The sequence below is a fragment of the Lethenteron reissneri genome, chromosome 29 (assembly GCF_015708825.2).
Source record: "Lethenteron reissneri isolate LAM-NWPU_2019-01 chromosome 29, ASM1570882v1, whole genome shotgun sequence".
In the NCBI taxonomy this organism is placed as follows: domain Eukaryota; kingdom Metazoa; phylum Chordata; class Hyperoartia; order Petromyzontiformes; family Petromyzontidae; genus Lethenteron; species Lethenteron reissneri.
In genome coordinates, this window is record NC_083807.1 from 11,576,986 (window position 1) to 11,604,081 (window position 27,096).

The window sequence follows — 27,096 nt, forward strand, 5'->3', positions numbered from 1 at the left end:
GTGGGGATGTGTCCCCACCCCCCCCCCCCCCCAATATATATTATAATTACGGCCTTGTTAGATCTTAGGGTTAGGGTAACTTAACCAGGGTGGTTTCCAGAACTCAATTTTGACATTAAAAATCACCAGCACAAAATTAATTAATGCCCGAAACAAACAGCTATAAACATTGTCATCATTTATTTGCATCACAGCCACCGCGAGCCCACCGATGGCACCGGACCCCCCCCCCCCCACCACCCCCCACACTCTCTTGAGCGACCACTCACCCGGCCCTCTCTCTCTCGACGTGCCAAACCATTGTAGATGCCAATCTTCATTTTGGAGCTTTCGTGACTGCAGGAATTATTCTTTGGTTCTTTCGGTTAAGTCACGTCTAAAGATAAAATAATACATTAAATAATAGCATATTACGACGTTTCGATTGCAACACAAGCAATCATCAGGCATAAAAGAAATAGCAACAAAAATCTAACTAGAAAACTATAGACATACATACAAGGAGACATACATCACGAGGACACACAGAGAGAGGACACATATCGGCACAAAGAGAGAAACATTGTAGATGCCCCCTTCCGTTGGTGCCCCCTGCAGGCGGAGCTGCGTCGCCACGTCACAGACATCGCTCCATCGCCACGCCCACCCCACGCACGCGGGCAGCAGCAAGCAACAGGAAGGGCGGGCAAGCAAGCGTGTCGTGGCCGGGGGTGCTGGCGGTGTTTGCGTGTTGGGAAGCTCACACGCCCCCCCCTCCTCCTCCTCCCGCAGCACCACACGCCACACTCTCTCCCGAGCACCGCTGCAGCTCACTACGACGAGAAGGGAGGAGGAGGAGAGGGACAAAGAGGAGTAGGAGGAGGTGGGAAGACGAGGAGTGGACGGGAGCCAGCCACGCTATGGACGCGCCTCTGCCCACTACGGGCTCCACCGTGTTGCTGCCTTTAAGCAACAAACTCAACATGCCCATCGACCAGGTGCGGTAGGGGGGGCAACGCTGTGATCGCAGCGGTGAGCAGCATTGCCATCGTTGAATTCCGTCAGTCGCCGTCAAATGTGCATCGCAATTATTCTTCACTGACAAAAATCATCATCATCTTCACTCATCGTAGTCATCACCACCGCCTTACGCGTGAATCATCGCTACACGCTTCTTCATAGTCGATATATCATCATAAATGTCGTAGCAATCATTGATGTTACAGGCATTACCACGGTCATTCATCGATACAATCTAAAAAGCGTCACAATCGTGGTCATTAATATCATCACCTTGATCATCTATAATCACTCATGTCACTTATATTCATCGTTATAACCATTGCCGTCTAAATCATGATGGAAGTAATATAATCACAACCATCCTCAACACCATTACTAACACGTGCATGTATCATCATCTGCACCATCAACACGGCCATAGTGGTGATGGTGAATATTATGATCAGGACATTGATTATGACGAATCTGAATGAGTAGTGATCGTGGGATGAGGAATGTGATGGCGTTTGAGATTATCAATTAAATGTGATGATGATGCTGAGTGATTATTATGAATGTGGTGATGGTGTCGATGACTGCGATGATGACGATCACGAATGATTTGAGTGTTGATCCTGATGTTATGACGCTAATGAACGTGATGAATATGATCGATAAGATTGTGATGCTGAGTATCATTAATATTGATGACTTCACTGAGAGCGCCAGGCTCTCGTTTGTAAATTGCCTGTCCTTTACATCAATTGAGAAACACTCTCAATATGTCCAACCGTGTTGAAATCTGGGTACTGTCGGTGTTTTTTTCATTCACACCTATTGGCACACAGTAGCTTAAACACTGGTTACACATGGACAGCTGCTTAAGTGGTGTATCTATGTCATCACCCTCAACCGTGCTCAATCCACTGCTGAATGAATGGGCACCACGGTGGTGAGATATTAACTCCCTCGCCTGGTCTACAGAAGGTGGTGGTGGGTTTGCTCCAGAACCTGACGCCTGCTGTATATTTGGAGTTTGCGGGGTTTCTCTCTCTCTCTCCCCTCGGTCCCGTCGACTTTTCTCCAGAGCCTCCGGTTTTTTTCCCTCCACGTTTAGAATGAACATGCGTTTAGAGTATTTGGCTGCTAGAAATATCCACATGGTCATCCACTTCGTTGGGATATCATTTGTGGCCACCAAGTCGCTTCTGAAAAAGAGCTATGTAGCTCAGTGGACCTTACCTGGTAAAATAATAAATAGTTTATAAATTAAATAGTTTTAAAGCTGCCACGAGCCATCACTTTCTCATGATCCTGCCGTGTAAAAATTACCTCTGTACAGGTTGATTGTCTTATTGTGGTCGGTTTGTGACACCCGTGTGTCACATATTGGGCTTCAGACACAGTTTCTGTCGGAGAGACCGCATGCTTTGTATTATTATTTTCAAACTTGAGCGATATTCCGGTGGAACACAATGTCCAGCTCTTGCCGGCGGTGGGTTTTCAGTGTCCATGCGCAGAACGCCGGTGTGCTTTGGTAGTTTCCTTTTGGAGTTTTAGGAGTTTCCCAGTAATCTGTGTGTGTGTCGTCTGCCTCACTGCTGCCGAGTGCTCTTGAGCATCAGAGTAACACAACCAGCCCACACTCGACTACTGGCCGAGTGGCATATCGACGAATGGGATCTATAGGAACGCATATTTATATTTGGCCGATAGTCTTCAGGTGAGAAGCGAGGATACTTAAATGTATCCATAATAGAGGTTTTTTTTGGGTTGGATCGCGTAAATATATAAATGTGTCGTCAAAACCCGCCACCACCCGACACAGCCAACTAGTAAGGGTTGTCACGTAAACAGAACGTGCCAATTCGTCACTAGTTCAGCGCTAACCAGTATGTTGGAGAGCCAAGCCACGACATGTACAATCCGAGTACGACGTTTCGCCAGTAATTACGACTAGCATCATCAGGCGACAGCCAGATTTGTGAATGTGGTGACCACGCTTCTGCGCTCTTGCGCCACGTGGTGGGGGGGATTACAGAGTCATTATGCATGCGCATTATGCGGTTTTTAACGACACACTTATATATTTACACAATCTAGCCCAGAAAACCTCTATTATGGATGATATTGGTCGCGAAAGAACTACGTGTTAAACTGAATTAAGTGTATGTATGTTGACCTTTTTTCGCGCCGTACATAGCCAACCGGGCAGGTAAAATCCACATTGCTCTTTCCGTGTTTTAAAATACGCCTAGAGCCCTGGTAATTTTCCCACACATTTCTACTTCACCTAAAATGTAATGTTCGACACCTTTTTTTTAAAGTATTGTGTGAGTATGTTATGCCAGTTATGTGAGTGTTGTGTAGCGCCTTCACCAACCTGCACACCCACATTCAGCAGTAAAGCGACAACAACAATGGGTGTGCGTGCACACGCATGCCATTAATCGCTGGTAGAATGTCAAATATGTGCTATTGTTCACCGTGACCTGGTTATTTTTACTTCAATTGACAACCTCAGTGGCTGAGTTTGTAGATCTCTAAGCTCTGCTTGAGTCTAAGCTGCACAATTGGCCATCTCTTGTCGATGTCGTTTATCTCCACATTGGTTCTCAACTGATGGAATGTCACCCTGCTAAATGATAGCAAGAACGTAATAACGAGATGTGTGTGGGTTTTTTTTGCGCGGGAGAATTCAGGAAACTTAAAACTTTCTAAATCTGCATTTGGCCTCGTGTGGTTTGTCCATCGCTATGGTTGCATTTCCTCGCGAATTGTTTTCCACACGTGAAACTTTTACATGAACTGTGGTATCTTCACTTCCGTCTCTTGTATTTCAAGTGCGGTTGGTATCGTTACGATTGTGTTTTATGTCATATCTGTAGTGGTTTTTTAATCGTATAAATGACAGCACGATTAGTCCGAGGCCAGTATATGCACAGAATCGAAACTACCATATTCTCTACCAGATAACTGGATACATGGCGTGATGTTACGGCCCTACCAACAGAAAAGTATAAACCACAACAGGAGTACATGCTCGCTTTAGCACTGGCGACACGTAGCGTTATTGAACACTCGTTATTTGCATCAGTCATGGTGAGTAAGGGTTATAAAAGGGGGCCTGTATTTTGTGTTGTTGGTGTCTGCTAACAGCAACGGAGAGACGAGCACATGGGGTTCGGCGATAATCCCTTTCCTCCTTTATGCCCCCTAACCATCTCGTCTTGTAGCAGGGACACTCCCTGTTCCAAGGTGAGCCCTGCCAACGTCACCAAAATAGAGCGACGTGGATTCCCCACCGCACACCGCACCGCGTGCCTGACGTGATTGCAAAGCCGTCCGGGCCAGTCGGGGGCGCGTCTCGATGTTTGGGTATGTAACCGGAATACCGTGAGGCTCCCAGAGGCAACAAACAAAGTAGCCACTACCGCTGCCCAGAGGTTGCAACCGGGTACCCGTACGGGTACACGTTTGCGACCCTGGTGCGGCCGGGTACGGGTAAGGAATCAAAACCCGTTTGCGACCTCTGTCGCTACCCTCCACACCCCCCCCCCCAAAAAAAAAACTCCACACCCTCCCAATTCCCCCACTCTACCGATCGATCTCAAACCCACCACCACCGCCGCCACAAAGCCACCAAAAGACCGCAAGCACCGCTCCCACCAATTTCTCAGCCGTGCTACTCCACAGCCTTGTTTGACGGTGATGAGGGGGCCCCTAAGCACTGCAATGTTGCCACTTGCCCCGCTCGTGCACCAAAGGGCTTGCCGGAATCTGTTGGGAGATCGTTAAAAATCTTCGGCGTCAATTAATCAATGCCGCGTGTTTAACCCCAAGTGAGGGTACCTTTGAGAGTCGCGGTCCAATTGCCAAGGGGCGCACGAGTAAATGCAGCTACGTAGAAACATGTGAATTTTTTTTGTGCTACATTAATTAGATACCAGTCAAATAAAGAAAATGCCAATAACACAGGCACACAGGTCTCTGTGGGCTCTTACCTGGTTATACATTGAGCTCTATTACTACATTATTCTGTACAGTATTTGGAGGTTCTGTAATGTTATATTTATACCAGATGTGACACTTTGGTGAATTCCCACCAGAACTTACCAGATAGGAGCAGGGACTAAACCAGCGTTGGCCACAGCTCGTAATAGATCACTCGTCAGCCACCATTTGTGTGACCTTCATTTCTAAGTCTGTTAACTACCTCGCCTGGTATGCAAGAGGTCATGCGTTTGATCCCAATCCTAACGCCTGTATATTTGGAGTTTGCATGTTCTCCCCTCGGTCGCATGGATTTTTATCCAGGTCCTCCGTTTTTCCCTCGACATTTAGAAACATACATTGAGAGTATTTGGTTGCTATACATTTCCACATGATAAGCTTCTTCGTTGAGTTATCAATTGTTACCATGTCGCTTCTAAAAAAAGCTATATAGCTCAGTGGTCCTTAACTGGTAAAATTAAATAGAAATAGTTAATTTAGCCTCCAGCAGTAACAGATCATTGGGCTCCTAGATGAAGCCGCCCCAGAGCATGCAGCAGCATCCAACAAGCAATCATTTCCTCTGTTTATAAATCAACTGGGTGTAGCCCATTAAGGTCACGTGCCCCTGTTGCGAGCAGTTTGTGATATAACAAATGCAGTGCAAACAAATTGTTTTGAAAATCCGTGGCAAAACGGCTGAAATCGGCAGCACAATTTGTGACATTGTGTGTTTGTAGAACTTCATCATCGTCGTTATTCACGTCGTGGCCTTTTTTAGCGCTGTTATTCAATTGACAAAGAAATCTGAATGCATGCTGGTATTTAAATTCGTGTTATTTATTGACTTACTGATTTTTTTATTTGCTCTCAATGTGGGTCATTTTTTTTATTTGAAATCGTGGGATATGATACTGAGGTGCACAGTAGCTGGAGTTTTCAGTGGGTCTTGCAATGTCTTTACCCCATCTACATTACAAAAACATCCTCGTGCAAATTAACTGGATCGATACTGGCTCCGGAGTGGATAAGCCGACTGCCGATTTACCTGTTCTGCATTGTTTACTCCTTTAGTAAATTCAGTTTCACGATTCTTGGTGATGACTGGATTAGCGAATCCCTTGTTTCATCTCGTTGTTATCATCTCTCATTCGTCCCATTCGCCTAGAGTCCTAGACGTAACATTACCACACACTTTACATTTGTATAGTAACTGGTAATTAATTCTCAAATGTGATTTATATCGGTTGTACTGCAGGTTGGTTTGGTATAATGTCCGACGTTTCGCCTCCATGTTCCTTCTGAAGTTCCTGAAGTGCTGGGGAGGAAGACTCTTTATGAAAACTCGCCAGAGAGCTATATAGCACAACCGCGGAAACTTAACGCAACAGGAATTCATCTTCTTGGTTCTTTCAGTAAAGTCACGTAGAATGGAAATAATAAAATAATAAAAATAAAACATAAAATCATTCTCACGACGTTTCGGCCACAACGCAAGCAGCCGTCCTCAGGTGGAGAGCAGGTCTGTCGACAAGACAGAGTCGTGAGAATGATTTTATTGTTTTATTTTTATTATTTTATTATTTCCATTCTACGAGACTTTACCGAAAGAACCAAGAAGATGAATCCCTGCAGTCACGAAAGCTTTAAATCGAAATGCAACAGTAATTGCGCGCAATTCAATACACGTATCGTGAGCCTCATTAACAAAATTAATCAATCGATGCGTTGCCACACATGGCTAGCACTGAACCTGGCTGATTTTCACTGCCACTTTCTCGCTAATGGCCGTTGCTGCCACGTTGATTCTGGGCTTCTTCCTACGAATATCAAGAGCAAGAGGTTCTCACCGTTTTTTTTGGACACATTTTCTTAAGCCTTGACCCTGAGATACATTGGTGACGTAGTTCGCATTGTGTTACGCTCCCCTTTTATTTTTGGGTGTGTCCGTGTTGCGCACTGAAGCTCGTTCCGCCAGAGATGTTTCTTATCGAGCTTTCCCCCCATGCACTTTTGTCTTTTTTTAAACGTCGCATTTAATACGCGAACCAATTCGGTAAAAAAAAAACTCAATATTTCGAGAGCCGCAATGCATGTCGGTAAATACTAGACGGCATTCCTTCATAGATAACGTCCCAAAGCGGCCCTTATGAAGAGACACGCGTGGGGGGGGGGGCTTCGGAGCCACATTTTGCCGAGCCCTGTGACCATGAGTGTCGGCTGTTGTGGGCTGATGGGGCAATACCATGAGTCATGGCTCACTGAGTATATTGCACTTTTCCATTGATGCAGGAAGTGGCGGGTTTTTTTGTTACTATGGAAATCAATACGCTGTTATTCCGTTGTAGAAACAAAATTTCACTTATTTGACCCTGCTGTAGAATTTCACCCAGCTGGCTACGTATTTTGGAATTGAAATCTTCCCTGTATTTAAAACAAATACACTTTTCATGGAAATTTAATCTGGTTAATGGAAAGTCACATCAACATAGTATGTGTTTTAGGAGGGCAGTATTGCATTTCGCATTTGGCAGTTAGACTCTGAAACCCATCCAGAAAAGTTTGCACCAATTGAATAATAAATACTCATACAAGGCATATATGTTTTTTATGTCTCATTATGAACGTGACGATGCACCGATTTGTCAGTTTAAATCAACTCGTGTGTTCAGTAGTCCTTGTGAGAATAGTTTATGTAGAACTCTTGCAAATTGATGTGCTGTTAACATTCAGCGAATGGAGCAAATAAAACCGAACGGGTAAAAATGAGAGAGTGGTGGAGAGTTGGTTATGACGCGTGTACCAATAAATGTATCGATCGGTCAATTAAAATGTTTACGCTCACAGAAAGCTTATCGTGCAGCCTCAATGGTGGCGATTCATCAAATCACCGTGGGTGTGAATTGTTACATTGCTTGTGATTATCACGCCCCGTTAAATCACCTGGGCTCAGCTCCTGGCTATACATATATATACACACACCCCTCTGGAAATTGCATTTACTGTGATAACTGAATCTGCACCTGCATCTGCAAAATTGGCCTAAGCCTAAAATGAGCATCTACGTCAACCCACAGATTACCAGGGCATCGTGCCGGCTCTGTCCCTGATTGGTTACGTTTCACGATTCGCCATCTCAGAAATTCATTGAATTGTCACAATCCGGGGCCGCGATTCTGTTCACGTAGTAAGTTTTTTTTCCCGCACGTGCGCTCGTGTCTTAGTGCATGCATGTTTAACAGTCTTTGGTCTGTAGTGTTTATTATTTGTTCTGCCTCTTGTATCTTTCCTTGAGCAGTCCCGTTTGTTTTCTTGTATTTTCTGCATCGCCTAAATGTAACAGCATATAAACGTTTAACTTGCATAAATCATTAAATTAATGCCTTCCACTTGCATTATTAGACATGAGTGTATACAAAAATTATCTTTTCATTGATCGTTTGATGCATTATCACATGCAAATTATCAGAGTTCATCGACATTTGCATGTCCATACACAATGTTGACTGACTGCATTTGTTCAGTGGCCCAAATTCTGACGACTTTCAACTTTGTAACGAGTCAAATAAGTTGAGTGTGGGTTATTAAATGTTGCATGGTTTCTGATGTCACCAGCAAGAACCACTCCCCATGTACTCTTCGTGGCCTATTCAGGTGTTATAAAGTTTACAACACACCATAATGGTTAATTGTGGTGATAAAAGAGTAAATAAAAGACGAGGGGTTTCGTTCCACCAGGTACAAATTCCATTAATATGTTTTGTGCATAGCCCCGCAGGCCTTCCAGACCTGCAGCGTTTGTTGCAGCAGCAGCAGCGTCTAGACCAGAGGTCGGCAACCAAAATAACAAGAAGAGTAATTTTGTTCGAATTCGGTAAAACAAAAACCTCAATATTTAAAGTGATACCCAATGAACGTGAATATGAGGAGATGGTTGTCCTTAATAAATAATGTCACGAAGCAGCCCTATAAGGACTGCTTCCGTTTTATTACTTTTTTTTAGTCCCATCAGCGGAGTACGGGCACGCTCAGGACGCAGTGCGTTTTCCACTTGTCCGTTTGGGTACCACGGTGGCGAGATGTTAACTACCTTGTCTGGTATACAAGAGATTGTGGGTTCGATCCCGACCCTGACATTCGTTGATTTGGAGTTTGCATGTTCTCCCTGTGGTCGCGTGGATTTTTCTCCAAATTCCCTCCACATTCAGGAACAGGAATTTCGAATATTTGGCTGCTATAAATGTCCACGTCATAACCGACTTCGTTGAACTATCGTTTGTGACAGCCAGATCAGTTCTGAAAAATAGCTCTAATAGGGGGCCTTACCTGACAAAATAAATACCCCCAAAAAAATCGTCGCTAGTTGAATACTGCAGGGCGTGCCAGCGGCAAGTCCAGCCAGCTGGATTCGTGAGATCAATCGGCTCAAAGGGTGGTGCTGCTGGGAGGGGGTCATTCCCCTTCAGGGCAGGGCTGCACGGAAAGGTCGTTTTGTTGAGGTGCGTTTGAAACAAGCGCTGACGTTTGAAGAGCGAGCGCATTTGTGCGTGAATGTCCCGCTGTCGTCAGGTGCGGTGGTAAAATACAAAGTCACACCTGTCTATTGCCCTCGTGGTGAACACCACACTGGCCCTTATCCTCATTTTCCCTGAAGCCGTCATGCCGAGCATTAAGTATTTAAGGATTCACCCTGCTTCAGCCGTGTAATAATGTGATTTAGGAATTATATTTCGTATTACAATGTTCCTGTTTCGTTTGTACTGTCTCTGTTTTCGAGCTTATTTGCAATGTTTTGTTTACCCCATTAGCCTCATCGTAGCGAAAAGATACAGATTGCAAATACGTATACTATTAATAACCGAGTATAATCTATTTTAATGAATGCATGGTCACAAGACTGCTGCATGTGTACACACACGCACACTGATGTGCATGCTCGAGGACAAACGTCTCCCCTTTCAATGCGAGCTAGGCTTTGGGTTCATGTCCAGTTTAGTTAGCACCTATTCAAGTAAGTGTAGCACACAGCAGCAGCCATTGCCTGGAGCAGTCTATCTGCTCAACAGAACCTGACCTGGGTAAAGTCTAGAAAACGATTTCTACCACTCAGTTGGCAATGTCACGGAATCGAATGTAGGTCACCAAGATCACAGCGCAGTGCAGTAAACCCGTATGCCATCCCTCTATGGAAATGCATATTAAGACCAAGATTCCCCATGTAGCTGCCGTATAGACTTTATGGCCAAGTGCTGTTCGCGAGCACCTATTAAGAGGGTGGTATAGCCAGCCATGCCCGGTCACCTTTGTCTCTCTAGTGCCGACATTTATACCCCACACCTGTTACTCATTTAGGGCTGAATCAACCTCGGGGAGGTCCAGGAACAATTCAAAATATTCGTCACTCATTTTGGCCGTGAGCACTAACCACGGCACGGTTGCTCCGCGTAGAAAAGCGCGCACACACAGAGTTGCCTTCTCGCTGCAGCCTCTGTGTCTTTCACACCTGCGTGAACGGTAATTTTTTTTATTTGAGCTCAGGCAGGTTATGTCTATTTGCACTGTCTCGTCTGACGTCGGCATTCTAATTGCTCCGGAATTCACACTGGAATGTGCCCTCTCCTGTCCTCCCCAGTGGGGAGGCCCTGCCACAATCCGTCGGTAGAATTTTTCTTAAAATATTATTTTTTCCCCTTCTGTTATTTTTCCACTTGCAGTAATTACATCCCTACCGATGCTGCCACCGCAGTGTAATGGTTTGCAATGCTGGACTGGAAATTCAGAGGTCGCCGGTTTGGGTCTCGATCTCTCGGAGCAGCAGTTGAAAGGCAAACTGCGGTGCAAGTTTCTTTATCCCCACTGCAACTCTGTCCACCTGGCACCATAGATGGGCACACCACAGCCCATGGGTGTGGTGGGGTAAAAGTGTGGGTTTTTACTCCCCACTGCTTCCAAGGCCACTGGCTCGTGTGGAAGAATAGGCCAAATACAATCTAGATGGGCTCTCTATAACTCCCTCTAGTGGAGGCCCTTCAACCAGCGGTGGCGTGAGTGAACATTTCCAGGGCTGCACCCTTTACCAGCATTACATCTGAACCGTGTTACCGACACACAGCTCTGAGACTTTAAGACTCTTGCGAAACTGGCATAGTTTTGGGGCGGTGCCGAGTATTCAAACTAATGGCCGCACAATTGCTGGCTCAGAGCTCAGGCACGCGGGACACCATCCCCTCCTGAGCCACCTGGCCATCGCGGTCGTCGCCATTATGAATGGCCAAACACAATTCATTCACCCCGTGAGCCATGCTGTTGTTCATGGAGTGTGTGTGTGTGTGCGCGCGTTTGTGGATATGTGTGGGGTTTTTTGTGGCCATGGTGATGCACATGCCTGGGCCGGGTGGCGTACGGTATTACACGTCTCTCGTCCAACCTCGTAATAGGTGCGTCTCGGCCCTAGGGGGTCGGTGACATACTCTGGACAGCTTTCTAGACATTAAAGCCATCGCAAAGGTCTGCATTGTAGCAGCATGCTTTGCCTATTTTTTTTTTATTCTTTAGCTTCTGTGTTGGTTGCTCTGAAATTTTAAAAGGTGGCATTTCTCATCGAAATTTCCTTTTAGAATGTAAATTTCAGTTCTAACTTGAAGTGGCTGCATTGTGTTTTTGTGTAACTTCACATGGGACGACTTTATTATTACATTAGTTCCTGGTCCAATGTGTAAACGTCAGCCGGCACTGGTGGTAGTGCCCGGCGTTCGCCACGCAGTCCTCTCGTGTGTTGTGTTAGCTGGAATGGGTGCTGGCTCGCAGCACATGTCCCAACTGTCGGCGTGACTCCACAAAGGATATTGTTTTTCTGTGCGTATGCATGTGCTCTGGCCAAGTAATATAGCAGTTAGCGCGCTGCGCTATGAACCCGGCGACCCGAGTTCGATTCCCGCTCAAGGCCAACACCAGTGACAATTATCTGAACTGGTCCTTGGCCTACCCTGGGTCGACTGTGCCTTAAATGAGTATCTGGTGCTGTGTGTAAACATCGCCATTGAGGAGACAAAGGTGGTCAGGCGTGGTGCTGGCCACCCACCCCTTCGAGTGCCATGCCGGCCTTCATAGGTGCACGCTAACAGCGCTTGCCCCACAACAGTCTGTATAGACTTTACAGGATATCTTTGTCTTGTCTGGCCTAGTGAGTATACACTGAGTAACATAGTGGACATCAGTCTCAATACTGAGCCAGTTTGCACAAACTCAGACGTTTTACTCCTGCCTAGTAATTTATACCAGATTATGAAAGCATGCTGTCTCTTGCAAAGTGGATGCCAAAGACCTGATGACATTAATTCTCTACAGTAGGCCATTGTGTGTTGCAGTCTAAATTCCAAATGTAATATTTACCTTCAAGTAATCATCATCAGCAGCAGCAGCAGCTATCCTCTGTCTACCGCCGGATGAAGGCCTCTTCAGGTCTGGTCCCATAACTGATGGTGACCGGCTGCACACAAGCTGATCTCATCACTCCTTTTCTTGGGCTTTTCCTTAGGATGCCACTCCATCACCAGGATTGACCATTGGCCATTATTCCTTCTAGCGACTTGTCCTGCCGAAGCTCGCTTGTTTTTCTGGACCGTCTGTATGCATGTGCATGTGTTGAACTTCTTTCACGCTGTACGTAGCCAACCGTGCTTATCCGGAGGTAAGGGAAATACGTGATGATTGTATGTCATCTGAAATTTGAGTGTCTTTTGAGTGTCCATTCTGATCTTCCCAACAGCAACCTCTCCATACTTATTTGTATACTTTTTCAGCTATTCTCTTTTATTTGTCGATGTGCGCGTTTCTGATCCACGGTTTCATGACAGGTAATACGCTCTGATTAAAAACCTCTCAGCGCATTGGTGCGTTGTCGCTTTTGATTATCATTTTCATCGTGGGCAATATGCACTGATTGATGGATTGCTTGAATCTCAGTGGCTTCTGTCAGCAGTGTGAAATACTTCGGCCAATCAAAAAAAAGAGTGAGTGAGCCAGTACCCAAGTAAGAACAGATTTGGCTGCCCTGTTCGAAACTCTTTTAGACTGTTGCACACAGTTGTGATACATTGTAATATGTTTAAAGTATGTTTTATTTTGAATGTATCAATGCAAAGGGTGTTTTTGACAGAATTAACTATGGTCCAAGTACTGCCAACAATAAAAAAAATAATCGGACAAGGTTCACTCAAGAATGTTAATAGCATTGTAAACCCAGCTAATAAAATAATTTAAGAGCACAACCATTCATTTGATGTTTCCGATGACCTTTATCCAGCTCGTACGATGTTTATTGTCATAAGAGATCACCTTTTGATCATCTTTACGTGCAACATCACTCATAAAGTGTCCCCGACACAGCTGTGGAAGCGCCGAAAACGGATATGCCGTGTCCTGCTTATTGTGGCAGTTTTTTGGGACCCCCCCCCCCCCAAACATTGTAAAATAATTCCGAAACGCAAAAGAATAATACTCGCCAAAGCTCAAAGATTCAATACCGTGCAAAGCAAAGCTGACTTTCTTAGCTGCGTTACCCCCCATGCTGCCCAAAACGTGACGGGCAGTCTCAGGTTGGCACCGCATTGGATCCATTGGATTGCGTTCCAGAATTGGCTTGTGATATTTGTCAGTTGCATTCGTTTATTTGCGTTACTTTCAATTTAACGTTGCTTTCTACACTCTATATAGTTTCAAAAATCAATAATGATATAAAAAAATGTACCTTGCAAATCGTAAGTTAGCCAAACGTTCTTAATGGAAATGATCGGTTGCCGGTTAAAGGGAACGGATACACCGGGGGAAACCCACGCCTGTATTAGGCCAGTATTTTGAGGCCACACTGGAAACGCACCCACAGTGCGGCAGTGACGGCGGTGGCGGCGGAGGGAGTTGGGCTTCTCTCCTTCGAAATTCTACCCCCCCCCACCCCCCCCCCCCCACAGGGCAGCCCTATATCGGGTGTTCCAAAAAAATGTACGAGGGCGAATCACTTTGGACGTAAATTGTTTTACTATTGCTCAGGAAATGTTAGCCACAGCACTTGGGGGTGGGGGGAGGGGTTAACAAACGCAGGCCAGCTTTTACAAAGTGATTGTTCGTTTAACAGCCTGAATCGGACATTTGTTACATTCTCTTTGGGTTTTTCGGTAAAGTCACGTAGGTAAAACAATTAATAAAATAAATGAAAACAACTAAATTAAATCACGACGTCTCGGAGGCAACACAAGCCTTTTTACACCTGATGAGGGAGGCTTGTGTTGCCTCCGAAACGTCGTGATTTAATTTAGTTGTTTTCATTTATTTTATTTTATTAATTGTTTTACCTTACGTGACTTTACCGAAAAAACCAAAGAGTATGAATCCTTGCAGTCACGAAAGCTTCAAATCTAGAATTTGTTACATTACCAAATACTGCATTCCAATGGGGAAACATCCTTTCATAGCTTTTACTGCATATCCATGGTTACTCACTTTCTCCTTGCACAACACAGGTCGTGATCATGATTCATTGTGGATTCTGACTCAGCAGAAAACTCTCTCACCTTTCTTAATTCCTTGTCATTAATAGGTGGCTGCAGGAATTGACCAGCATTCTGTCTGCTGGACTACCTTGTACTGTACATACAAATTAATCAATTTATCTTTCAGATGATTAATTTTAAGTATAATACAAGCATCGTTTTGCCGGTCTGATAATAAATCATTTACGATATATACAAATTGTACACCAGTGTACCTTTTGGCTTAAATGTGAAGAGTACAAATGGAACAAAATGAAATCCATTTTTTTATCTAAAACTAAACTCAACAATTTGTATTTTACCAGTTAAAGCCCAATGAGATTTGAGCTCTTTTTCAGAAGCCACCTAGCCACAAATGACAGCTCATCGAAGTGGCTTACATCATGTTTAAATGTACAGCTGCCAATTAATCTAAACGCATGTTTTTAAATGTGGAGGGAAAAACCCAAAGGACCCGTAGAAAATCCATGCGACCACGGTGAGAACATGCAAACTCCAAATATACAGGCATTGTCAGGGTCGGGATCAAACCCACGACCTCCTGTATACCAGGCCAGGGAGATAACATCTCGCCACCATGGCACCCCCTGAGTGATGACGATTTGTCAAATCGCCGAGGGCAAGTATGGATGAGCTGAGACCAAGTTACTTTTGGGAAAACTGAAGGCCACCACCCGATGGTAAGAGAAGGCGTGTGCTTATCACGGCAGCAACAACAAAAAATAGCCGTGACCTCATATCGCTGACTGGCCAGCAATACCTGGCCTTGTATTATTTAAACAGCGCTGCCCTGCAAACACTGTCCCGTTAATGCGTGTTTGTCAAGTGGGGGCCAATAGCCTTCAAACTGCTGCTCACATACAGCAAACTGATCGTGGATCTGGGCAATTGATTCGCAGTGCAAATGCTTACTTCACCCACCAGTGGATGTTAAGCAGTATGGATGACATTCAGTCCACAAATGTCACTGACATTTTTCTTGGCCATCGCAAAACTTTATTGCTTCTGTGTGTTGCGGGTCGTTGGGTTATTTTTGGCCGCCGTTGTGACATATTTCTTTTATAATGTTAACAAAGGTCAAGCCAGGCTCCACATGCCCCTCTCCCAACCACACTCCTTCCGTGGGTGATGTCATCCACCAATGTCCCCACTCAGGCCCACGCAACTGGGCTGGCTTTGGGAAACGTGGCATGCACATCTCATAACACAACTTTAAATGTATTTATTTATCTCCCTTCAAATGTTTCTAGCAGGTGGATAAGACCAGGTTGGAGTGCTTTGGAAAAGCTCAATCATGCAGAGCAGCATACCCATGTGCCTGCTGTGACATTTGGAGTAGAAACATTGACACGAGAAGCATTGGAGAGCATACGTAAGTTAGACTGCTCAGATAAGTAAATGAGCTTAGACAGGACACCTCTGAAAGAAATTTACATCGGTGGTCAACACTAACAACAGCGGCATCCAAACGACGGAAAATTCCCCCACGAGGCGCTCCGTCGGGGAGATGGAGCTATGAAATCGGCTGTGAAGCCGGTGGCCTATGGATTAGTACTGCTTTGGGTGCCCGAGAGAGGGAGATGTTTTGGAGAGGTCTTAATCCAGCAGTGGATTGAGCGACGATGATGAGCAGCGTTGTCATGAGCTGCTCCTTAGCGTTAGCTCTGCTCCACACGGCACTCTCGCGTGTGGTTTCTTTTATGCACGAAACCCCCTTGCAAAATCGCAGTGTCGTTCGCGTCTTTTTTTAACACTATTCCAATTTCCTAAAGTCGTGCACGTCAGTGTCAGATGGCCAATTTCATACGCTCACGCGGCACAAAGGAAACGTCTGTTTTGCCTGTTTAAAAAAAAATGTCTCTTCATGGAGAACGCGTTACCACATTTAAACGCTTTACTAATCATTGCGCTTTGTTCCCTTTCATCACTCATGCTTTGTACACTGCCTATATAAAAACAACGAAGTAATAACTATCTCGTACAGTAGTTAAAAAGTCACGGAAAGAGTGGCTAGTCGCTGCGTAACGCGCACACTCATTCGACCCTTAAATCCATTGCTAATTATACAAACATTAATATTGCGCTCCCCAACGTAATGTTTGGTGGTTTTGGTAACCGATGAATGTTGAGCCATCGATCGCTTGTTGCAATCAAACCAGTTGCTAGGCTACCAGGCGTGGAGTATCTTGCAGAGACGGCGCATTTGATCAGCACTTTTATATACGACTCAACTCGCCAATTACCAATGCCATGGCACGGTTTGTAAACACGAGGCGTGTGGACACCTTTTGCGACATTGCTTTAGCAATTCTTTTGGTCACCCAACCACGAGCATCTTTTCACTGCCGTGGCTCGTCTCTGTACCCCCAGCTTGCAGTTGGCACGCTCGCTCGCTCACATCGGCAACATGCACACCCGCCCCCCCTCCTACCCATGCTGATTCGTGCACATCAGTGGCCCGGGGGAGTAATTGCAACAGTGCGGGCAGACGCACGCCTCTTTAGCCAGTCGATGATGGATTGCAGGTCTTGAGGGTCACTCGATCATACTTCACCACTCTGGCCACGTGGGGGTTGGGATCGTGAGAGAGAGCACAGTCGGCGGGGGAGCACAGCGCAACAATGGATTTCTTTCTGCACTCGCCTCTGCCGACCACCACGTAGCTCCGTAGTGGTCACCTGACCAAGCATTGCGCAGGCTCAAACCTGCTTAGCTTTCTAAAATCTGACGAGATCGGGTGCATTCCGTGTGACTTGGTCATAGGCATTACTCGTAAAATTTGCATACATTTTTTTATGTTCTAAATTCTTACAAACTTCAATGCATTTATCGTGCAAAATAAGAATGTATTTAATTTGGGGAATTGATGCATGTTTGTGTGACAATTTGACGACCTAATCATCAAAGAATAGCGTTTTTGTATTTTACCCAGCAATACCTTGTCAAAGTTTTTGAAAAAGAGTTATATAGCTGAGTGGGCCTTACCTGGTAAAATAAAAAATAGTTTATAGGTTTAGTTTATAGTTTTAAATGTTCTCCGTCACAAGGGTGGTCTATCTGCTAGCTGCACAAGTATCGAATGGAATGTTCTTGTTCTCATCGCAACTTGACCGTAAATATGAAAAATCATTCGAAGTAGATTAAAAAAGACACTTATTTACATTCTTCAAAACTCTGAAATATTCCCTTTGCCAACCTTGAGAGGACAGACAAATGAGTAATACGCATCAAGGGAATACTTTTTGGCTGACCTACACGAGCCTTATTGCGGACTCAAACAAAAAATACCATTTTGTTCCCGACGCCAAAACCAGTTTTGTCTCGAGGACCAGAGTTGAATTTCAAATCTTGCGAGGTAATCCTGTCTTCCCACGGCTTGGCAATGCTTGTGCACACTCAAGTGTCACCGGACTCTCGCTCAGCCACAGAAAAGGTGCTGTAAGGACGTGTACGTTGTTCATTTGCCTTCGCGTTGTTCCAGACGGCACCTGTACCTGTATGTGGCCGTTATAGAAACCCGCTCTCGTCGGTGCACGTGGCTGGGTGTCGGCGTGGGGAGTGCGCTACGCCGACGCTGTGCACACTTGCGAAATGAACAACAAATATATGAAATTTCGATTTAAAGCTTTCGTGACTGCAGGGATTCATCTTCTTGGTTCTTTCGGTAAAGTCACGTAGAAGGGAAATAATAAAATAATAAAACATAATAAAATAATTCTCACGACGTTTCGGCCACAAGACAGACGTGCTTTCGGAGTCCATGTCTTTCCGACAGACCTGTTCTTCACCTGAGGACGGCTGCTTGCGTTGTGGCCGAAACGTCGTGAGAATTATTTTATTATGTTTTATTTTTATTATTTTAGTATTTCCCTTCTACGTGACTTTACCGAAAGAACCAAGGAGAAAACAAATATATTCGTAAAGTTTTTTGTTATTTTAGTCAACGATGACTTTGAAGGAGACACCCATCAGACACAACGATGACATCTGTCCACTAAATACCAAAGCGCGAACAACTTTGACGAGACAAAATAAACTCTTCTGAATGGCGGCTTAGACTTAAGATAATTCAGTATCGTTATGATTATCGACAGCAGTCCGCTGAGGAAGACCCAGCAATGGTAACCGGCGTATATGTAAATCTAAAAAATATGTTACCGACTCTACTGATTGGCTGACCTCATAATGTTGGGGAATAAATATTGAGCGTCACTCGCACCCACATTGTGACTGCTCCAGTTGACTCGACTAAGAGCATCGTTTAATTGGAATCCACAGACTAAGACTCGACTACATTTCCAGAGGTTATCGGCGTCGACTGGACTAAGACATTGACTGAACTAAATAAAAATGCTGACTAAATTAAATAACACTGCTTGGCTGTTAGCCCACTGTGGCTGCGTTGTGGCGCAGGAGGCTTTGTGGATCTTTAAAATAACTTAACGATGGCTCTGGAAAACCAACCACCGCCGCCTTGCGGGCCTTCTCTCGGCACCGGAGCGGATACGACGTGGCTCACAGTCATTGTAGAGTGTACATGGAGTGGTTGTCACCTGCAAGCAACGATAGGACAGGCTGCATATTGACATCCAGCAAGAAAACGACAGCCACTGCTGTCGTCATCTTGATGGCTGTCTGATCAAATGAATTGATAGCCACCGCATGTTATAGGAATTGTGCCCCGAAATTCCTAATTTGTTGTTTTGATTACAAAATACAACACTGATATAAATATTTCTGGGAATGTGTTGTTATTTTTGTCTTTTAATCAAATGCATCCTATTTGTTATGTTGCCGTGTACGCACGGTGAGACGGTTTTGCCTGTGGAGATCTTTTCCACGCCAGTAGGAAGTGGTTGCACAACACTCTTGCAGTTTTCCTTCAAGGGGGGGGGGATTTATTTTGCAACCAACTGGTACGGACTGATAACCTCTGCTGAGGAGCGAGCATTCACTATGACCCTATCCACCAAATAATCCTTCCTAGTTAGGAAACTTCAAATTAACCGTTGACACATCTGTATGTGTTGAGACAATTAAAACGATGTCATCTTGCTTGAGCTTGCGGATTCAAATCCAACATCTTGGCAGCCTGGGATCGGTGCTCCCGGGTGAACATTACCATCCCCTGGCCTCCTGAGAGAACCTTCGATTAGCACAGTTGACTACGTACGGTGTGAAAGAAGTTCACCATGCATAAAACCTTCCACCTAAAGCGTCGTATTTACTTCTAGCTGAGCACACAACAGCGCAAGCTGTTTCTGAGCAACATAATCTTCATCTCGCTCTGCAAAACAAAGCGTGAATCCTATCAACACAACAATTTCACACCAGCATGTCGTTTTAGATGGCGTGCGCACGGGGGTTTGGCTGAAACCTGTTGAAATGAGAGCCGTGGATCAAAGCACGGCTGCCTAATCATACTCTGCATTTCGCCTCGTGTCGTATTCATTCGCTGACAAACCATTGGGGGATTTGTCTCTAAAGCAATTGCCGCACCTCTGATCAGCGTGCTTGGCTACGTACGGTGCGAAAGACGTTCAACATACATATAATTTCCACCCCTAGGCAGAGCACCTACGTTTCTCTATCATATTAAATTATATTCTTGGTTCTTTCGGTAAAGTCACGTAGAAGGGAAATTGTTTTATATTTTTATTATTTTATTATGTCCCTTCTACGTGACTCTACCGAAATAACCAAGAATATGAATCCCTGCATGCACGAAAGCTTTAAATCAAAATATTAAATGATGTTAAACGTAACACAAACACTCGCTTACAATAATAAAATAACACGAGTTTAATTCTGTAAATGTCCACTTTACCAGACAGCGAGTCGAGCATGCACACGCGTACAGCACACACGGCCACGTGCACGTACGTTAACTCCTTTATTTAGAAATCGGCAGCGCCGAATCCTCGCCCCAAAGCTTTTAACTTGTCAATCATAATCCTTTATGCTTCCCCCTGGCCGCAGTTGGTGGTGGAGGGAAGGGCAGTTGTGCCATTAGCACGGTAGTGCCGCCTTCGCTTGGCAAGATGCCCAGGGCCTTTCCCACCTGGCGTTCGTTCACTTCGGAACAATCGACTCCAAGTATCTGTGATGGAAGGCTTTGGGAGTCGCATCGTCATTTTGGAGGGGAGGGCGAGGGGGTGGTGGTGGTTGTCTGAACCGGTCCTGGGTCTCCCCAAGGTCCCTGGCGCGGCGTGTAAACATCGCCACTAGGGAGACAAAGGCGGCCGGGCGTGGTGCTGGCCACCCACCCCCTCGTGTGCCGTGCCAGCCTTCATAGGTGCTCGCTAACAGCAATTGCCCAACAGTCTGTTAAGGCTACACGGGGGATCTTTGTCTTGGTGTATTTGCACGCTTACAGTGGAAGTTTTCACAAAGCGGATTTGCTCCCTCTCGAGTCTGTGGCATACGACTGTTTATGTTGAACACGTGCGTGTATCAGTGGCTGCCAGTTGGCCTTGCCCAGCCTGGTGTTGTTTCCAGATGCCTCTCCTCCGCCTCTTTCGATCCAAACTTGTGTTACAACTCCTGGGCGAGGGGGCATTGCTGGGTTGGAATTGGTCAGGATGGCACCTTAAATAAGGTAAAGCGGCAGCAGCTGCGATTGCCTCCTTCCACCACCGCCGGTGGCAAGGGCCTCAAGATGCCCCTGTGGGAAATAGCTTGCCCTCTTCTTGCTGTCTAGCCGTCTCGACATGTGCCCCATCGACTGCAGCGTTCCTATTCATAGTGCTGGGTTTGGCGGCAGGGCTGGGGCGGTGGAATTGAAAAAAGAACTTCCACCGCTGTATCAGGAGAATGAATTGGCGGAGGAGGGGGTCTCACGTTCTGATGGGTCTGGGTCAGAGGTCGCAACCGGGTACCCGATACCCGTACCCTACCCGATACCCGGCTACCCGTACCCAGCCGGGTACGGGTACCCATTTGCGACACTAGTGCGGCCGGGTACGGGTAAGGAATCAAAACCCGTTTGCGACCTCTGGTCTGGGTGGCGGTACATTGAGTGGGTGGTTTGCTGCGCCGTCTGTGTATATCTGTGTGCGTTTACCCATCCGAATGCAAGAAAAAAAAACACGGTCCATTCCGCGTGCGAAACGCTCCAACGGAACTGGCAAAATGCCCCTTCGTGTAGGAGCCCTCCCTACTACAACACAAATTCTCGACGCTCATTCAGCCTTTGCTTTGTAAATATAGGGACAGCTGCAAGCCGGTTTATTGGCCTTGCGTTGGAGCCACAGGCAAAGCTTGAGCTTTGACCTCCGGCCATAATTTACTGCATCCTTTGTGAGAAGGAATCGCCTGTAGCAAGTTCAAGTTCACACTCTCCGGTCTCTACAAGCCGCAACAGCGCACTGCCCGGGCAGTCTGTGTGTGTCTCTGTTGGTATGGGGAGCGGTGGTGCAGCGGTTAGCGCGCTGCGCTACGAACCTGGCGACCCGGGTTCGATTCCCGCTCACGGCCAACACCCAGTGACGATTATCTGAACCGGTCCTGGGCCTCCCCTAGGTCGAATCAGCCTTAAATGTGTACCTGGTGCGGTGTGTAAACATCGCCACCGGGGAGACAAAGGCGGCCGGGCGTGGTGCTGGCCACCCACCCCTTCGTGTGCCGTGCCGGCCTTTATAGGTGCTCGCTAACAGCACTTGCCCCTACAGTCTGTTAAGGCTATACGGGGGGATCTTTGTCTCTGTTGGTGCGTGCGTATGTGTGTGTGTGTGAGAGAGCACACACACACACATATGCGATGAGAATGCTGCAGCAGAGTAATACGTGGCCACATGAGTTGTGTGTCTGCCGGCGGCTGGGGATGTCAAGCTCGCTAGGAATGTGTGTATGGGAGGTGGGGGGGGGGGGCTGCTGTGAAGGTTGTGAGCGGGAGACCCAGTCGAGCGAACAGCAGAGACAGTGCCGGCGTGACGTGTTCCTTGGTCTCTGTGCACGAGCAGCGAGTCTGCATCTGTGTGAGTCCTGTGTGTGTGTGTGTCCCATCAGAAGTGGAGAGCGGTGGTGCAGCGGTTAGCGCGCTGTGCTACGAACCCGGCCACCCGAGTTCGATTCCCGCTCACGGCCAACACCTGTGATGATTATCTGAACCTGGTCGTGTGCCGCCCCTAGGTCGACTCGGCATAAAATTAGTAACTGGTGCGATCTGTAAAGATTGCCATGAGGAAGACAAAGGCGGCCGAGCGTGGTGCTGGCCACCCACCCCTCGTGTGCCGACCCGGCCTTCATATGTGCTCGCTGCCCCTGCCCCAACAGTCTGTTAAGGCTATACGGGGGATCTTTGTCTTTTTGTCCATCAGTGTGAGTCCATGTCCATCCGTGCGTGTGACCTTGTTTGTCCATCTGTGCGTTACCATCGTGTGCTGCTGAAGTGTGTCTTTGTCTGTGTGTGTGCCTTTCTGTCTGTCCGTTTGTGTGCGTCCCATCTCTATGCGGCAATCGCTGCGTGTCCATCCCTACGTGATTCATCTCGGCCCAAGATGAGATCACGTTGTGATTTGACCACGTTAGCACGCTGTACAATGCGTCCGGGCGTGGCCCTGACCACACCGCCGCCACCAAGCATTTGCTCACAGCAATTGAATCCTACACTTAAAAGGAGGGATGCCAACTCTGACTATGCTTGCAACACGCGTTCCGGTGTGCGTTTATGTGTTTGTGACTCTATAGGGGACCTCCCCCAGAGTGTAGCAGTTAGCGTGGTGCGCTACGAACCCGGCAACGCGAGTTCAATTCCCGCTCACGGCCAACACCAGTGACGATTATCTGAGCCGGTGCTGGGCCTCCCCTAGGTCGACTCAGCCTCAAATGACTACCTGGTGTGGTGTTAAAACATCGCCACTGGGGAGACAAAGGCGGCTGGGCGTGGTTCTGACCACCCACCCCCTCGTGTGCCATGCAGGCCTTCTTCAGTGCTCACTAACAGCACTTGCCCCAATAGTCTGCTAAGGCTATAGGGGTGATTTTTGTCTTTGTAAATGTAGGGAATACAAACCCCACTTGATAGGCGCTCATTAGCAACACTACTGCAGCTCAGCCAGACTGAAGAGGGTTCATATCCAACTCTGTGTGTGCGCACGCGAGTCCAACATGTGTACGTGTGTTCTGGCATGTAATTATCCATTAATTCCTCCTATAAAATCTCTCCTTGCATTCATGGTACATGCATCGAATCATGGCAAGTCAGGATCTATTCCATACAACGTATGCAAATAATATGCAAGTTATATACGATGTTACATTTATGCAAATGTGCGTGAAAAAAAATGTACACATGGAAAAGAGCATTTGTGAAAAAAAATATTTTGAGGACAGTGTTCTTTTTCAGAACAGTAGAAAGCAAGATGAAACCATGAGAAATCCCACTTGAGTGTTGAATTGATTCACGATCCTGAATCGAGTCAAGATCCCGAGTCACAGGCGAGGGTGGGAGAGCTGCATCGTCGCCGTGCCCGCCGGGAATGTGTGCACGGGACCTTTTTCCCCTCATTCAGTAGCGCCATGGGGCCATCGCAGCAGAAGCAGCAGCAGCGTTATTTATCCTTCAATGGGCGGCATTGGCAGTGCATTTGGCCACGGTTGGCCTTGAAACGCGCCCCGTCTTACATTGCAGCCCCGCATTGCGTCTTCCTGCAGCCACCCCACCCCACCTCCAGCCCCTGGCTGCTTGCTGTTTGTTGCTGGCATCGCGAGCAGGGAATCCGGCCGGTGGGGTAACCAAATTCTATTTAAAAACTATTTTTTTTTATTTTACCAGTTAAGGCCCACTGAGCTATGTAGCTTGTTTTTTCACAAGCGACCTGGCCACACATGGGTAGCTCAGCGAAGTGGTTTTATCACGTGGACAAGTATAGCAGCCAAATACTCTAAACGCACGTTTTCAAATGTGGAGAGAGAAATCAGAGGACCCGGAGAAAAGTCCACGCGACCACGGGGGAGAACATGCAAACTCCAAATATGCAGCCGGCGTCAGGGTTGGGATCGAACCCACGGCCTCCTGTAGACCGGGCGAGGTAGTTAACATCTCTGCACCATGGCACCCCATCGCTGCCGCACAGGTGCCCATCCTGTAGCGTGATCGTTTAAACGCACAGCAAGGATGGGGCTGGAGTTGGTGGCACGACACATTGTGAAACAAACTTTCATACAATCTGCCTTTGCCTGCCGTACAGAAATCTCCTCTCACTGTCATCCACCCCCTTGTAGGTGTGTGTGTGGGGAAAGGCTACGATTTTTGTGCAGTCCCTTCCAGCAAGTGTGGAAGGCTGGTATATCACCGTCGTCGTTAGGTGAAGACTTGCACATTCACAAGAGAGTTACTGCCACAGATCAAGTCGGCGCACGCGAGCAATGGGTGCGATTCGATTAGCACGGTTGGCTACGTTCCATCATAGGTACATCCATAAGAATTTAGAAGGGCGATAAACTTTCATTAGCGGGGTTTTCAAGTTTAAAGTTTCATTTATTAGGTATAGCCCTGTGAGCCATTCGGCTCTTGAATCGGGTGCAACCGCAACAAACAAAAACAAAAACATGAACAAGAAAACATCTTAAAGTGACTAAGTGCAAACAGAAAATCCAAGAAAAGACAGCAAAATATTGCAGAAAAAGCACCGTACACCAACACTGTGTTGGGGGAGCTCGTCCCCTCCGACCACCACCACCACCACCCCCACGCTACGGGGCTGGGCGAGGAGCAGGTCGTGTCGAACCGACCTGTGCTAAGAGACCCCCCCCCCCCACCGCGACTGCCGATGGCAGTGACGCCAGCGTGGGTGCGTGCGTGGAGTCTCTCGTCCGGCCCCTGGGGGTGCGTGCCATGACGTGAGCGAGGTTACATTCTGTTACCCGCAAATCGCCCGTGTTTAAAAGAACACACAGCAACCACGCAGACACGTTTTTCCGGGTGGACGGGTAGCTTGAAGCAGAAATGAAATAATGTGTGGATTTGTCTTAATTGATTTGTTGTCTTGGCAGCTGGCAGATGTATTTTTGGAGTGGACGTATTTAGTTATTTCTTTGGCAGAGCAATGTAGATGAATTGAGTCACGATGTTTTTTTACGTGAAAAAAATTTAACCACGGTGATTTTTTTCGAGTTATAACTTGGTTTGTCGAGCATCAGGACTCGCACACTTATGAGGTCGTGACTTTGATTCTCAGCCGAGGTCCACTACGCCCCATCATCACCACCACCACCTACCTTTGCTACCATCGCTATCACCGCCATCAGATGTTATCACTACTGCTACAAAAATCATGATAACCACAACCACTATTATCACCGTCACCACAATGTCAAATCGGTATACATTTTTAAAAGTAGGACATTGATTATTATTCATTTTCTCTACAACTTTTATTCAAATCTAAATGGAGAATTGTAAAACTCAGCGTGGTTTCTCGTTATCTTACCTGACCTAGTGACATGGACGCCACTTGGGGAGACTGTGTCACGGTGTTTGACCTGTGGCGAGACTGGTCGCCACCATGGGAATGTGGAATTTCCTACTGCTGGCTTAAATCCATTGATAAAAATTATGCCCTTCCACTCGATGTATTTGTGAGCATGGGAACTCCGTGCTTTATGAGACAAGTAAGACACATTCCTACCTTTGTTGAGCGAAGCACTGGTGAAACGACACTCGTTTTTCCTCCGTGTATAATGATAATTTCCTGGCACATTCGCTGATTGGAAATATTTGCGAAACTTATTTACCACATAAGTCACCTCTCCAACATGTTCCTTGTCGAAGAAACAATCATAACAAATTTCACATGTGATTTTTTTAAATGAACATTGTTACTCAATGTATGTGTATTTTTTGTTGTGTGTGTGTTACCACGTGTATCCTTTTCCATCCCCTCTTTAAGTTGAACCCTGTCAACACTGCATGTCGTATACTGGCGATAGACTTTGACGCTGGTGTATATATATATATATGCTATTGAAAATAATTATCCCTGTCATAGGAATGTGGATTTTCCACCACTGGCTCTCGACTGCCAGTGGAGATAAGCACTGTTTTACTGGTAGGAACCTCCTGGTTACACCAGCCCACAGGGGATTATTGTGTCCGTCCGTCGTGCATCCAAAAATGGGCGGGGTGGGGCTGGGTGGAGAGGGGAGGGTGGGGAAGAGCTGGGTGGGGAGGGGCTGGGTGGGGAGAATGGGGCTGGGTGGGGGGTGGCAGGGGTGGGGCTGGGTGGGAAGGGGCTGGTCACCCCGTGGTGCCCTTATAAAACTCAACGTTTAACCTACTTATGCTGGCTTGTGCCTGCCCTCACAGTCGGCCATATTTGCGGAATACACCACGCCGCCGTTGACCCTGGCCATTGACCGAGCAACCCAACGTTCCTACCAACTCCCCTCCACAGGAATGTGTTTTTTTTCATCCCCCAAAACTTTCTTCCCGGTGTGCTGTCGGCGTCATGAGACAAACGCGTTTCCATTCGGAAACTATGCAGCTGCCAGCGATTCCATCACCCTGCCCTCAGAGACTTCACAGAACGTAGTCATAGGTGACGGCGCTGAGACCCGTCGGCTCCCTAAACCT

General features: G+C 46.6%; 1 protein-coding gene across 1 annotated transcript in view; it reads left to right on the plus strand.

Annotated features, from left to right (window-relative positions):
- Positions 1–681: 681 nt before the first annotated feature.
- LOC133349244 (lysophospholipid acyltransferase 1-like) overlaps positions 682–27,096 on the plus strand; it is a 52,339-nt gene continuing 25,924 nt past the window's right edge. Inside the window, exon 1 of the mRNA XM_061562570.1 lies at positions 682–977. Within this exon, the coding sequence (XP_061418554.1) occupies positions 900–977 (78 nt within the window). The 5' untranslated portion in view covers positions 682–899. The remainder of the gene's footprint in view (positions 978–27,096) is intronic.